This window comes from Mustela nigripes, chromosome 16 (genome assembly GCF_022355385.1).
Source record: "Mustela nigripes isolate SB6536 chromosome 16, MUSNIG.SB6536, whole genome shotgun sequence".
In the NCBI taxonomy this organism is placed as follows: Eukaryota; Metazoa; Chordata; class Mammalia; order Carnivora; family Mustelidae; genus Mustela; species Mustela nigripes.
Genome location: NC_081572.1, coordinates 1,892,307 through 1,907,645, shown reverse-complemented (window position 1 = coordinate 1,907,645; position 15,339 = coordinate 1,892,307). Strand labels below are relative to the sequence as shown.

At 52.4% G+C, this 15,339-nt stretch overlaps 1 protein-coding gene across 1 annotated transcript in view; it reads left to right on the top strand.

Moving 5' to 3' along the window:
* Positions 1–15,339, top strand: part of RPTOR (regulatory associated protein of MTOR complex 1) — a 308,307-nt gene that overhangs the window by 53,039 nt on the left and 239,929 nt on the right. The window contains exon 2 of the mRNA XM_059380157.1: positions 11,300–11,402. Within this exon, the coding sequence (XP_059236140.1) occupies positions 11,300–11,402 (103 nt within the window). The remainder of the gene's footprint in view (positions 1–11,299; positions 11,403–15,339) is intronic.

Genomic DNA, 15,339 nt, shown 5'->3' with positions numbered 1-15,339 from the left:
CAGAGGCAGAGGGAGAAGCAGGCTCCCCGCCAAGCAAGGAGCCCGATGTGGGACTCGATCCCAGGACGCCGGGATCATGACCTGAGCCGAAGGCAGCCGCTTAACCAACTGAGCCACCCAGGCGTCCCGCAAATTTTTTTTAAAGGAAAAATGATCAATCTAGATATTGTTTTTCTGAGGTTCCACTTGGATTTTTCTCTAAAATTACTCTATCAAGAGGAGAGTTTCTGCCACCAGCACTCACCTAGCTTGCTTTTTTTCCTTGTCTCTCAAGTCAGAGGTTCTGTGGGGATTATTAATGGTTTTTATGGCCTCTTCAGGACTGACCCTTGTGCGTGGCAGTCCGCAGAAGAGCCCGCCCCGTTCACAGACCCATGCTTTTAGGTGAGGTTTTGCTTCGTTCCCACACACCACGGTGCGTCGCATGCTTTCACAACAGTTCCTGAGAGCGGGGCAGATGGAGAATGTCGAAGACCAAACGTTTTGGGCCGAGTGGCAGGAGTGTCGAGGTGCGGAGTGCGCAGCCCCTGGCGGGCTGCAGGAGACGCCTCAGCGCTCGGGTCCTGACTCCTGCTTTGAAGCAGTGGGTGGAAAGGGGCCTGTGCTCGCGCGTGGTTTTAACTTCTGGGCCGTGGGCCTGGCCGTAGATCCGGGCTTGCGGTCAGCTGCCCTAGCAGCCCCCAGCCCCCAGGAAGTTCACGGTGCTGTCCCCTCCCCCGGCGGGACTTCCAGAGAAGTTGAAGCGTCAATGTTCATGACTTCATGTTGATGTTCTCGCCTGTGGCCCTGTCCTGTGGTCACTGCTCACTTAGACAAGTGCCCTACGGGGGCAGTTCTGACATTATTGTACGAAGATGAGGCTTGCTAAGCCTTTGTCCTTTTGTGGGTGGCGGGAAAGTCACTGGCCCCCCGCTGCGGGCCCGTGGTCCCCCTCCACCCAGGCCTCCCTGCCTGCCCCGGTGTGCACAGGCCCCTGTGGCTCTCGTTCCTGGGCCCTCCCGTAGGAGCCTTCCGAGTCTCCTCCTGCAGACCTGCCGTCCAGCGCCCACTGTGGACCCGAAGCGCCGTGAGGTCAAGGTGCTCCTTCGGCCACTTCAGACTGTGGTCTGTTCAGGGCGTGGGGAGATTCTTGATGCTGGCGGTTCCCTGATGGCCCAGCTCGGACCTGTCACTCCCTTCTTATCTCCCTGACACACGGTCAGCTAGTCTGTGTGAGACGCGGGGTAAGGGTCCCACTCTTTGGGTAATGGCACCTTGGAAACCCCCGGGTGTGATGACCCTCGGGCAGGTGATGATTACAACGTGCCCGTTTCCTGAGCTCCAACAATGGCTTCAGCTTCAGAATGTCCTGTCCCCCAGAGAGCCCCAGAGCTCTTAGTTACAGCCATCAGAGTCCATGCAAGGTGAGCCAGAAAGGAATTTGTTGAAGGCTCTGTAGGACGACTTAGAGCCAGACTCTGAAGTTACGAGACGCCAAGGGGGCTGAACAGCGGGGACATTGGGAAACACCTTCTGGTGCCTTCCTCATGGTGTCCCTGCCATGCAACTCCCTGTGGGGGGGTGGGCTGGCCCTTTTGGATCAGACAGGTGCGTCTGCCCAGAGGAGGGAGGCCACACGCCGGCCCCTTCGTTGTAAGAGTGATTCACAGTTGCTCAATTTTCTCCCTTGGGAAGGTAGTGCCCATACTACAGGAAGTTGCCCTGATGTCCAGAAGGTGCCGAGCAGGGGACCACAGGTGGCAGATGTCTGCAGCATCTTTTCCCACGGGAGCCTCCGAACGGGAGCCTTCTCAGTGTCAACGTGCGGACCTCTGCGGGGCCTGTGCCTTCCATCACTGCCGCCCCGTAGCTGCACACGCTGCACCTGTTCTCTTGGGGGTAGAAGTTTCTTCCCTCCTTGTTGGTTCTGTCCTGTCCCTTTGCATTCTTGCCGCGCCTCATGCAGGCCTTCCTCTTTCACCGCGGCACCCTGCGGGCCTTCCCATCCTCTGGAGGAGCCTTCCCGAGAGCCTCCGAGCCATGCTCTGCCCCACAGTGTTCATGAGGTTGGGACCCTCTCCGTGGCCCCGTGGTCCGGGTGCCCTGGGCCCTCCCCTTGGAGCTGCGGGCCCTGTGAGAGCTGCTTCGTCAGCGCTGCCGGCCAGCCGGGACCCGGGGTGGGAGCGGCAGGAAGTGGCCCCACTTCGCACCCTTGGACTTCGATGTTGCGAGTGCCAGTTATCAGGGTGGCCCAGGCCCCACGGGGCTGCGTCTCCAGCCTGCGTGGGAGCTCTGAGTCATGCTGTTTGCTGTGGGATTGTCTCTGCAAGTGCGTGTCTCGGGATCAGACCGCTGGATAAACAAGAGGGGGGAGCAGCTCGTCCTGAACAAACCGCTCGCTCCCACGGTGCTGCTGCCCATTTTAATTTGCGTCAGGAGTGGGAAAGCTGCAACCCAGGGTCTTAGCCAGTGAAAGAAATCTCTAAGCAGCCTTGAAATCAGCCCATTTATTGAAGGAAAATCTCATTCCCAGGAAAGGAATTTCCGCAGCAGGGTTTATGGTGTGCGCTAAACCGGGAAGGGCTGGAGGAGAGGGGGCTGGGAGCCCTTCGCTGTGTGCGCGCTGCCGGCGCCGGGTGCTTGCGGGTCGCAGGACCGGATTCCGTGAGGCTGGAGGCTCGGGCCAGAGCCCTGGCTTGTCCCCGGGAGCGCGCCGCCGCCTGCATTGCGTTTCCTCTCACGATCCCCGTGTGCTCGTTGCCTTGGATACTCGTCTACGCTGCCGCGGGCCCGGCGAGCTGTTTCTCTGCCTCAGAATGTCATGAAAATCACACACACACACGCGCGTGCACGCACGCACGAGAGAGATGCTTGACTGTTGTAATAGAATCATTTGATGGCTTTGCCCTGCTTCTAGAAATAACTTGTTTACGCTAGAGAATTAGAAAATACACAGAAAGGCCGGGTACAGAGGGAAACCAGGAATCGTCCGCACTCGCCTCTCCTTGGAGAGCGAAACCCATTCGGGTTTTTATTCTGCGTCTTTGCATGTGCGTGTTTACACACTCGGAATAATAACGATGTGGACGCGGTTTTGTGCCTTCCTCTTTCCACCCGAGTTCTGTTGGGGTGCCTCTGTGCCGCTTAGCAGTCCTTAAAAATACATCTTTTTAACAGCTCTATTGAGATATAATTCATATACTGTACAGTTTACCCATTTACCAATGGAGCCCACCAATAGACGTGGGTGACCTGAAAGTATATATTTTTTTTAAGATTTTTTAATTTTTATTATTTATTTATTTATTTATTTATTTTTAAAGATTTTATTAATTTATTTTACAGAGAGAAATCACAAGTAGACGGAGAGGCAGGCAGAGAGAGAGGAAGGGAAGCAGGCTCCCCGCTGAGCAGAGAGCCCGATGTGGGGCTCGATCCCAGGACCCTGAGATCCTGACCTGAGCCGAAGGCAGCGGCTTAACCCACTGAGCCACCCAGGCGCCCCAGATTTTTTTATTTTGAGGGGAGGGGCAGAGGGAGAGAGAATCCCAAGCAGACCCCCTGCCGAACCTGGAGCCCAGTGTGGGGCTCCACCTCAGAACCCTGAGATCATGACCTGAGCCAAGACCCAGAGTTGTACACCTCACCGACCGGCCAGGCGCCCCGGAAAATGCATCTCTAAAGGCACTGTCACGGTCCGTCGTGGAAGAGATGGCATCATTTCCGTCTGCCGTTGAATTCTGCCCCACAAGCCTGTCTGACCCGGGGCTCTAACAGCACTGAAGTTTAGCATATTTGGATTTTACGTTGTTGAATTATTTAGAGTTAATTTGTAAGCGACTGTATCTTCCTGTTCTCTGTGACAAAGTAGTCTTATTTTCACTTTTTAGGTAAGGAGACTGGTAATTACTTGGATTTTCTTTTTAAACTTTAACCCCATACGGTGTTGTAAGAAAAGGCATCTCTCCCTCCACCTACTGTGAGAAGGTGACTTCTCAGAGGATGGTGGGCTGTGTCCCTGACGGACGCCCGCACCGACCTCCAGGTCGGCCCAGGTGGCATCAGCAAGACCACGGTTTCAGGAGGCGTCACAGAAAGGTTCAGTGTAGGGTTCCTGCAAGAAGGGATTTCTCCAGTTTCTTTAAAGCAGTTACGATCTCTATAATACAGCTATTTTGTGTGCGACTCTTTCATTTGATTTTTAGGGACCTGAATTTCTCCAGGGCCTGGGATGCAGGAAGTAAGAGCGCACCCAGGGTCGCGGGTGGTTCGGGGGGCGGTGGGGGAGGTGAGAAAGGGCCGCTGTGGCCCGCAGGATGGAGAGGAGGGCTGTGAGCTCGGCCGTGAGCTCGGCCGTGAGCTCGGTCGTGAGCTCGGCTGTGAGCTCGGCTGTGGTTTTCCACGTTGAAAAGTTACCTGTTGTCTCTTCCCTTTTCATTAGCCTGCCTTACAGGAGTGGAGGCAGATTTTAAATGCAGGGAACTATAGAGAGAATTTAGCCTCCAAAAAGAGAGCTGAAACCTAAACGAGGCTCTGGTGAAGGCAGGGAACGGACGCATACATTCAGGAGCCTCGCTGGCTCGGTTCCTCGGTTCCTCAGAAGTGAACAAAGGAATATGCAGATGGGGAATCGCCAGGTTGCCGTGGCTGGTGGCTGCGGAGGAGATCTGGACGAGATCTGCCTGCGCTGCGCCACAGGGCCGGGCGGCGGAAATTCCATTTGATGTGCTCCTTGCGAGGTTTACTGTTCACGGCTCTCTAGCAATCTTTGGGACCGGAGTAAGGAGGCAAACCTGCTTTTCCTTTTTCTCAACTTGACACCCCCCCACCCCGTCCCCGCCCCATGGTGTATCTGCTCTGCTGTGTGTTCTAGTTTCCGACTTCCTTTATAAATTATGCATTGGTGTAGCTTCGACTCTGCTCAAAGTTTTTGCTTGATGCTCTGAATCTTAACGAGCACTGCTGGGAATTGGGTGGCTTTGCCTCAGACAGGCAGGGGGTAGTGGATGGTGGGGCAGCCCCCAGCCTGCTTCCTGGTGCTTTCCCATTACACCTGCTTGTGAGTCGGGCTCACCGCGGGGGAGCGGAAAGCAGTGACGGGCCGCTTTAACACACTTGTAGTGTCTTCATTCTGCATACAGCTTGCGGGCCATTGTGTGTAGCCTTTGAATTTATTATATTTAGGTTTGATTGTGCTGCTTGATCAGCTGTATCTTTTAAAATAGACGTGGTCGGGCACCTGGTTGGCTCCATTGGTTAAGTGACAGCCTTCGGCTCAGGTCATGATCCTGGAGTCCCGGGATTGAGTCCCACATTGGGCTCCCTGCCTGCTTCTCCCTCTGACCCTCCTTCTTCTCATGCTCTCTCTCAAATAAATAAATAACATCTTAAAAATAAAATAAAATAAAATAAAATAAAATATACATGGTTTATCAAATCAGTCAAGTAGGAGAAAACAAAGGAATCGCTGTGATTCTGTTTTGAACTCTTTGAATGGCAGCAGGCGTGAATGTATTTTTAATCATTGAGGTGCCACATGCTTGGGGACAGGTTGGTTTGGTGGTCGGTCTGCAGTTCTGAACCCAGAGAGCTCTGGACACTGGCAAGGTGTTCACCTCTGGTCTTGTGACAAAGTGGATGTGACCTGGTTAATAGTCTCTATCCTGCGGGGAGTGGATATTTGTGCATTTTAATGGTTTTGAATATGGAATGGATGCATTCCCTTTTGGGTATCTTCTATGAGATATGAGTCATGTACCGTATTATCCTTTTGTAAATTTGAAAACCTTTGAATTTTAAAACAGACCCGGTGCTGGCGGACTAAAGGACAGGATGCTGGCCGGGCGCTTCAGGAGGGCCATTCCCTGCTGCCCGCTGTCCCTCCCAGCCACGGTACGGTGGAGCCCAGAATTGTAGGGCAGCTTGTTCCATGCCTGTAGGGCTGCTTGTGGTATGGCTGGAGGGCCCGAGCCTGGCACTAGAAGGCGAGGATTGGAGAGGTCCCCCAGGCCCTGAGAGGTCGTCCGTACCTGCCTCTCGCTTTCAGGGTTAGGCTCTTGTTCAGGAGCAATTAGAACTAACGACATGACGAAGGTCACGTTTTCCATGACCACTTAATTTTTATAGCTTCTTGAGATGATACTCTTTCAAGTTCAGAATTAACCTCCAGGGACATAACTGTCATCTTCAATTACATGGCACTGAAGAAGAAATGTTTTAAAGCCCCAAATGGTTATTTTATATACCATTATGCAGTTTTTGGTACATTAAATTTCATGGCCCTTACGTTCTCTTAATGCTATGACTGTATTATTAAAAAACATTAATCTGGAACTTTTGGAATGCGAAATGAAAATAAAACACCAAAAAGGCACTTTAGAGTCTAGCTAAGAATTTCAAACTTACCGTGTTTGGGATCAGGCCAACATGACTGAAATTTGCAGGAGGCGCAAGACGTGTTTGATTGGCTTAAGGATATTCACTGGTAGTGTTTCCCGCTGGTGGAATTAAATTGGTTCTGCCAGGTATGTTCTTCTAATCCGTGTGTCTGAATACTCTTGATCTCTTTTGTTTTCTTAAAAAGTCATCACTCAAGATGTAGGGTCAGGTGTGTGTTGTATGAGCAAGCACAAGTCAGATTCTCTCCTTCCAAGACTTCCCTGATGGAGGGGAGCGGATTTCACGTCTGAGGGCCACGCTGTCCTGTTGCTCACCTGCAGAGTGGCCACGGGGACATCTAGTCACCATCGAAGACTGTGCTTGGTGACAGGCCTGGGGACATGGGGCCCTTTAGCGTCTCGTGGATGAAAGGGTGATCACTGGGCTTCCATTAATATTTCTCTCTAAGTCCTTAGAGACTTCCTGACATAATAATTTTGTAATTAGATCAGTAATGATTTGGCCGAAAATTGTGTGTTTAAGCCTATGAGGTGCGGTTGTAGAGGTTGGACGAAGGGGATGTGTCTGGAGCGTCGGCTGAGGAGGAAGACGGCGGCCCCGTGCCCGGGCTGGTGGGCGCTGTGCGGATGCCCTGCCTCGTCCTGCACCACCTCCCCCGACCCCAGGGAGGCTACGCCAAAACGCAGGTGGAGACACGAGCGCTGGGTTCCGGGCCCTTTAGGAAAGGATTACAGGGCCCTCTGCCCGTTGGGGGGGTGAGCGTAGCTAGAGGTGGTTGGTCAGAAGTGGTCAGAAGTGACCTAGCCCGGGGCCTGCCCTGAATCCCCGAGGCACAAGCTGGGGGAGTGTGGGGGTTCCCTAACCCTAACCCTAACCCTAACCTGAGGCCCCGTGGAGTTGGCGTCCCATCACGGAGCTGCGTTCGCTCCCTCGGCTGGGCCCTGTGAAGGACCCTGGCAGTTCCGGAGCCCGATCCCCTCGCAGATGGAGGACCACGTAAGACTACGGACAGCCACCAAGCTCCGGTGGGGCAGACCGAGTTTTTGGAAATAAGACCTGACCCTTAGAGGCGGATGTTTTTTCGGAGCAGGCATCCCTTCCGGCAGGCCCAGGGGTGACAGAGCGAAGCGGCTTGGAGCTCGCTGCAGGGTGAGGGTGACCGCCTCCTGACCCCTCCCGGTTCCAGAGCGCAGGACAGACCCCTCGCTTGAAAGATGTTGCAGGGCGGCTGTCAGTATGACCCACACGGCCGTAGGAAGGCCACAGAGACATTTCCGTGGGGCTCCCAGTTTGGAGCAGCTTCTGCTCAAAGGCCCAGTTTGCCGTAAGACGGTGGGTCAGCGGTGTGGGACCATCGATACTGATCACTTAAATATTGGAAAATGACGAAGCAAAGCAATAGCCATTGCTGTTCTCTGATTGATTTTCTGCCCTTTCTCCTGACCACGAAGGGACCATTTGTTTTTTATGGTTCCTAACGAGAAGATTCTGGCCTATGTCCATAGTGTTGTTCTTTTCGGCCGTCTCTGGCAGCAGGCGTACAGCTCCTTTAGAAAGCGACTTACCATTAAGAAATACATATATTTTAAGACTGAATACGCTCCCCCACACACTTTAAATTCTGTTTTGAACACAGGTATCTTTTTCTTGATGCGATAAAGATTATGCCGGTTCCCTGCTCTCTGAAACCCATGCGCTCCCATGAAACCTCTCCTGAGCCGAAATGGCAGAAAGCACAGGAACATTCATTCATGTGGGAGAACAATTTTGAGCATCCCCAGACTCCAGAAATGGCCTCTCGGGCTCTTCTGAGACCTTAGGGACACATATTGCTAATGCACGCAGTAAGCGGAGGCGAAACCCCGATGATCTCAGACACGGCCCAGAGCCCGGGATGGGGGCTACGGGATGCGAGATGCCGTGCGTGGCCCCGGGCAGGTGCACCGCCTCCACGGCCAGCTCTGCTCGCCTTTCCACCTCGTGCCTTTCGCCTTGTCTCATAAAAGCAAAAACCCCCTTTGGGTTTTGGTTGTCAGGAACAGGTGCGTCAGTACTTGCACTCAGAGGTCTTTCGTTGGTGAAATGCGCCAGCACGAGCTTTGGGAAGGTGGTGATACGTGTGTCTCCTGTCCCCGCCTCATTCTCCGTGAAGACACACTCATGACATCTCATTAAAACCAGCACGAAGCTCACCGTTGCCATGTTCTGTAGGTGTTAGCGACCGTATTCTGGAAGTTGTGGGCAGCGCCTACACCTGAAGCAGGTAGAAAGGAACGAGCCATTGGAAGGGAGGAGACAGACTCATTATTTGTAGCAGTTTCTTTGTCAGCTTACGGGCCCTGTGGAGGGTTACCAAGACGTAATTACATTTAATGAGGAATTTAATAAAGTGACTAACGGAGGCGTTAGCGGCTATCCTGAGAAACCACGATGGGGAGAATACATGCCTAGAAGCACACTTGCCCCAAACATCCGTGACGTGTCCAGGGATAATCCTAAAGGAGATGAGCAAGACTTCTTGGTGAAGAAAACTAAGAAAACAGTACTGACAAGAGCAGATTTGAATAAATGGAGAAATGCACTGTGTTCCTGTATAGAGAAATCGAGTATTAGGAGGTTGTCACTTCTTGCCAAAATTAATTTATATGTTTAGTACAATTTTTTGGGTGTTTTTGAATCAACTCTTGTTGATTTAACATTATAAGAATTCAGGTGTCATTCTGTTCAGAGAATATAATGGCGTGCTTGAACATTCCCTTATCTGCTTAAAATTGTCGTTTCTACTTGTTCTTCATGATAAGAAATGCTGTGAGGAAAATCTTTACACACAGACTTCCCCTTTATTATATTTTTTGGTATTTTTGTCTGACATATTCTCACAGGTGGAATTCTCGGACAAAGAAAATTTAAAATGCTCAGTGTTACCAATATGCAGTTTAATGCAACTTTAGTCAAAGTCTCCATGGGATTAAAGAATTGAATAACTAACTGATTAATTTGGGAAGAAAAGAGATGAATATAAAGAAAGCTAAGTAAAACTTTAAAAAAGATTGTGAGAAAGGAAAACTTCCCTCCCAAGCATTGTGAAATGTTGTAAAGAGAACTTAAATCAGTGTGGTGCCAGTGCAAGTACTGTTGATGTGATGACGGATGCATTCAGTTAGCCTGAAGTAGAATTTGTTTTATCTGCGAATTTATATATGCTATAGGCGTCCTACAAACCTGGGAGTTTGGGGATTATTTAACAGGGGGAATTGGTGTGATTGGCTAGTGTTTTGAGACAGAAACTGTTCCTCCTGGTGTGTCATATAGCACAGCAACATCCAGATGGCTTGTAGGGTTAAACGTAAAACACCCAAGAAATCCACGTGCACCCTCACTGAGCGGGATGTCCCGGGCCCCGGGCATGTGCGGGATGTTGGCGTTCATGGGGGTCAGCTCTGGTCTTGGGAGCCCAGGTCCAAGGACCCTGCCAGCAGGAGAGCACGGTGCTGGGTGGCACTGCCCCCACTGGGGTTTGGGGACAAGCGTTCCGGAGACATGGCTGTCTGCACAGAGACCGCAAGGGAGAGTTGGGGTTGGTGGAGCTGGAAGACAGGCTTCCAGGTCACACCCCAGGTCATGCCAAGTGGGCGGAGGACGTGGAGCCACTGAGGGCGGGGCCGTGGCAGGCGGGTGGCGTGCTCAGCAGGAATTGCGTTCTCAAGATCTGGGCACGCTGAGCAGTTCAGATGGGGGTGTTGAAGGTTTGGGACGGACGGAGCAGGGCAGTGAGCAGGTGCGTGTGAGGGTATGCTCCTGCTGTATCGCGGAGCCCACCCTGGGGACAGGGTGGCAGGGGAGGCCGCTGCAGCCCAGAGCTGGCGTGGACTTGGCTGTGGCTGGGAGCAGAGATAGCGAAGGTGACGGGCCCAGGAGGCAGTTAAGAGGCAGGACGAAGCAGGCAGGGTGGGGAGTCAGGGGGGGTCTCTGCTGTTCAAGAACGGGGGGGGGGGGGGGGGTGTCAGGGCTGATAACCAGCTCGGAGCCCTCTCGTCTGTTTTAAGTGACACCCCTACCACCCTCTGCTGCCATTTTGGCTCCTTTGATTTATGGATGTATCCTCACCACCTGAAAACAGTGATGGGCACCTAGCAGGTGCTCAGTAAACGTTTGAAGGATGAGCTGCAGGTTTCTAGCTTGAGCAGCTGGGGCTGGAGGGCTGACATTCTGCATGCTGGGCCGCTGGAGAAGGAACAGGTCAGATCTTCAGGAAGCTGCGTCAGATGATAGAAACAAGGCTTGGTACGTCCAGAGGCAGGAAATGAATTGGATGGCAAACACCAGACTAGGGCAATATTTGCAACAAAAAATGTGGATGGAGCCTTTCATATGTAAAGAGTACACAAAGTCAATTGGGAATAGTCATTACTGCCAGTGCCGTGGTACAGACACGAGTAGGAAATCCACAAAACAGAAAGTCACAAATTGTGACCACACAGAAGAAGTTCCAGTGTTACTAATACCGAAAGGATGCTACCGGAGGAATATGACAATTTTTCTCTCCCCAAGTTGGAATGACTTTAAATGAGAGTAGCATAGCCTGGTCAGAGTGTAAGTTTGTGCAACATTTTTGCAAAGGACTTTGGCAGAATGTAGCAAGTGCCTTCCTATTTTTCAGTCAAGTAGTTCTGTTTCTGGACACGTATTGTAAGGAAGCGTGCGGAGGCCTCTCCCGCTGTGGACCTCTTCCCGCCTGCTCTTGTTGCTCCGAAACCCCTCCAGAGAGGAAGCTACTCGGGCAGGACCTTGGAGTGGCCCAGGACAGCTGCAGAGGCCAGCGATGGGGCCAGGGCTCCATGCGTTCTAGGAGCATCTCTGAGCTGGAAGAGTGTGTCAGTGGGATGCATATTGAATAATTTTGTTTCTGTTGTGTTTCCAGATGAAGACGGTCAGCGTGGCCTTAGTTTTATGCCTGAATGTCGGCGTGGACCCTCCCGACGTGGTGAAGACCACCCCCTGTGCGCGTCTGGAGTGCTGGATCGGTAGGTGTGGCCCCTCCCTCCTCCGTGGGCTGGGGCGGGGGTCCCTATGGGCTCTGGGCTGGGCGGGGCTTGCTCTAACCCCTTCGGCCCCCCGCCCCCACTGACTGAGTGCGCTGCAGGCCGGCCCTGGTTTTTGTGAATCAGAGAGTTTCATTCCTTTTTGAACTTTTGGAGCCTTTAAGGTAGGAGTTGTCCTATACGAAGTGCTTCAGGGACAATTAGGAAGTAATGATTATTGGATTATAGCACTTTCTCCTTTAAATTTGCACGTGGTAGTAGCTTTGTATACTTTTTAAAAAAACGGAGCGGCTGTTTCCTGTGTGCACTGAAGGAGGCCTGGTTCTCCCCGAGGAAGGCCTGCCCAGTGCTTCGTATCTCGGTGTTGCGGGAGGATGGCATTCGGCCGTCACCGTTCGGCAGGATGTTTCTTAGTCTGCTGGAAGTTTTTTCATCAAGAATCAATGCCGAGGGGCATCTGGGTGGCTCAGTGGGTTAAGCGGCTGCCTTCGGCTCAGGTCATGATCCCCAGGTCCTGGGATCAAGACCCACATCGGGATCTCTGCTCAGCGGGAAGCCTGCTTCTCCCTCCCTCTGCCTGCCGCTCTGCCTGCTTGTGCTCTTTCTCAGATAAATAATAAATAAATAAATAAAACCTTAAAAAAAAAAAAAGAATGCCGATTCTTACGAAGTGCTTTCTGAATGTCTCGGACATATCACCTGGCTTTCCCGTCTAGTTTGTTGACGTGAATGACGCTGATGGAGTCTTGGGTGTTAAGCCAACCTTGAATGCCTGGCGTTATCTTTTTAATATATTGCTGGATTCGATGGCGAATAATTTGTTAAGGAGTTTTTCCAGCTGTGTTTGTGAGTGGTATTGGTTTGTGGTTTTCTTTTCTTGCAATGTGTTTGTTTGGTTTTGGAAGCAGGATAATGATGCCCTCATTTAAATGCGTGGAGACGTAGCCCCGTTGTTCGTTTCACGGAAGACTTTGCAGTAAATTGGGTATTATTTTCTCTCTAAACTTTAGCGCAGTTTAACAGTGAAGTGTGGGGTTTTTATTGTTTGTTTTGTGGATCATTTAGTTCTTGATAGGACTGGGGACAACAGCACACCCCCCTCCAGCTTTCTCTGTCTCTCAGCAAAAGCAGAAAATCCCTTCATCTGCTTTAAAAAACGAAAATTGCAAATGACATATCTCCTCTGCTATGTGAAGGCCAGCCTTGTGGGGCTTGGATTTAAGGAAAAGACCTCCATTAGAGGCTGGTTTTGCTCACTGAAACAACCCCCAGAGGGTTTTGCTGGCAGGAAGGGGTGATTGGCTTACTAGAGGTGTGGGAGGAACACTCGGTTTTGGATGGGACGGGGTCGGGGGGTGGGTGGAAGCCTATATTCTAGTCTGAATTGGAAACGTATTGTTTTTCTCACTTCGCTTGCCAGTCTCACTGTCTCTGGGGTCTTAGGGTGACCGTCTCTGTCTCACAGTCTCCCCGCCTGCAGCCCGGGCCTCTTGTTCCCCACGCCCAGTGACAGAGTAGCTGCTCCTATAGCTGATTTCCCTAGAGACCTTCTTGGCTTTCTGCCACATCCCGGTGTCTGTGCCGGTGAAATTGACTTCTTATTAGACACCACTGACTGTTTCCACTTCATTTACCCCTTGTGAAAGCTGGATTTTACCACTTGTGTTCTATTTTCTCCTCCTGAAGTACTCTTACCTTCGGTTTCTAGAACAATGCTCCTCAACCCGGATCCCAGGGTGTGCTCCCGGAGATGCGTGAACCCTCTGGGATCCTGTGGGTCGAGGTGTCTGACTGTGGAATTGTCGGGAACCTTCCCAGTGAGGACCCTTGGCTTCCATTCGATTCTCTGGGCTTTTTCTCTCTGCTCCCCCCAAGAAATCAAAAGAGCCCTCCCTGGTCCCTCACAGTGTCTTCGGTGGGTGTTTTGGGACAATGTCTGTGAAAATGAAAGGAATTCCTTATTTCCTCCTTGCCTTGAAAAGTCCAGGAAATGAATAGATTAAAAAAAAAATTTTTTTTTTTTAATTTATTTGACAGAGATCACAAGTAGAGAGAGAGGCAGGCAGAGAGAGAGAGAGGAGGAAGCAGGCTGGCTCCCTGCCGAGCAGGGGTGAATAGATTTTTGATACCACGTTTTTAAAATTACTCTGCCAGTTAGCAATGTAATCTACTCTGTACTAATTGCAGTGGATTTTGAATTCAAAAGGACAGACACCTTTTCTAAGTTAAAAAATTCGTGTTTGTCCTTTATTTCAAAAGTGAATGGGGCTGGCCCTTCTGATGTGGTTTTCACAGTGTGGAGTAAGAAAAAGAAGATTCCTGGACCCTGCCTTCGGCAAATTTGCAGTGGTATCTAGCAGGACATATTTTAATTTTTATTCTGGAAAAAAATTCTCCAACTTGCCAGCACACAGCTAAGGAGCCTGTTCCCTGTTCCATAGGAGTGTGAGCTCCTACAGTGCCCGTCCTCCCCGTGAGTTACTGTGATTCCCACAAGCGTAACCCCAGTGTGGCCCTCACCACCAGGGGGGACCGGGGTGCCTTCAGGTGTGTCCCTGGTCCCAGGATGCTGTTTGTGGCACAGGGACCCGGCTCAGCACCGTGCGATGCCCTGGGTTTAGTCCCTCTAAACCGGAGCAGGTTGAGTCCCTCTGAACCGTCTTTCCTTGACGCCCATGACCGTGACACCCGGGGGGTCACAGGCTGGGTGTGGTGGAGCGCCCTGTTGTTCCTGTTGTTCCTGAGGAGTAGCCGAGTGTCCCGGGGAGCTCTGCCTTCCTCCACGGCCTGTGTCGGGTGGCACACTGTATGTTTGTCTTGTTACTGGCTATGCAGCTGACTTGCCTACCGCTCGACGAAGCGGTGCTGCTGGAACCCTCTGCTCTGAGCACCCCCCTCCCCCTTTGCAGATCAGAGCGGTCTGGAGAAGAGGGCGCTGCTGTGCGGGTGGGCCTCGCCTGACGTCCAGCGCGTCGGCATGAACTCACGGTTTCCTTTTTCACTTGGGTCACCGTCTGCTGTGCCGTTGCTCGCCACAACGTGCCCAGTTGCCAGGCTGCCCTGTCCCCACTGGCTTGTGTGGCCCTCGTCTCATGCTACTGTCGAGTAGTCCTGACTTCTGGCTCCCGCTTTCCGCCCCGTCTGGGCACGGAGCACGCTTCCCAGGAGCCCAGTTCCCGTCGGCGGCATCCAGATTTAGAAACTGGGATCTGGGTGCTGGTCCTCATGGGAACCAGTGCCTCATTGCTCCCTCTCCCTGATGCGTGTGTGCGCACACGTGTGTCTGTGTACCCACGTTCACGTCTGTATTTCTGTACTGTGGGTGCAGGTTAAGAACCGTCTCCTTTCCAGCCCGGCAGGACTTTTCCGTGTTTATATCTCTCTCCTCTGACAGCCTTGATACGGCTTCTCCTCCCGGCTGTCTGCACCCCCGTTAGGCTCCTGTACCCTGCCCGTTCCCCCACGGGCGTCTGTCCTCCGCCCTGCCAGGTCCCCACGCCCTCCATGGAGATGCCTCTTCCCAGCCTGTGGACGGGCTCCGAGCCCCTCATCCCCGAGTGGCTGCCCGCCTGGCCGTGGCCCCATGCTCCGGGCTCACGTAGGAAGAGGGTAGCATTTTGAACAAGGGCTATAGGTTTCAGGCGTGATGAGAGCGGCCGCCAGACCTGAGAGCTGGAACCCAGCCGTGGAGATGGTGGGGTTGCATTTAGCGGGGGCTGGCGGTTCTGGGTGTGGGGAGCGGAGCTGCTTCCAGCTTCCAGGAGACAGCTAGAAAGGGGGCAGCTTCCAGGGGTTAGCTAGAAAGGGGGAACTGGTCGGGGAAGGGGGCTGGTGAGGTCGCCGGCCCAGAACCAGCAGCACCCAGAGGAAAAGCAGCAGAGCAGGGCCCTGAGTGTGGGGGGCGAGAGGTGCTGGACCC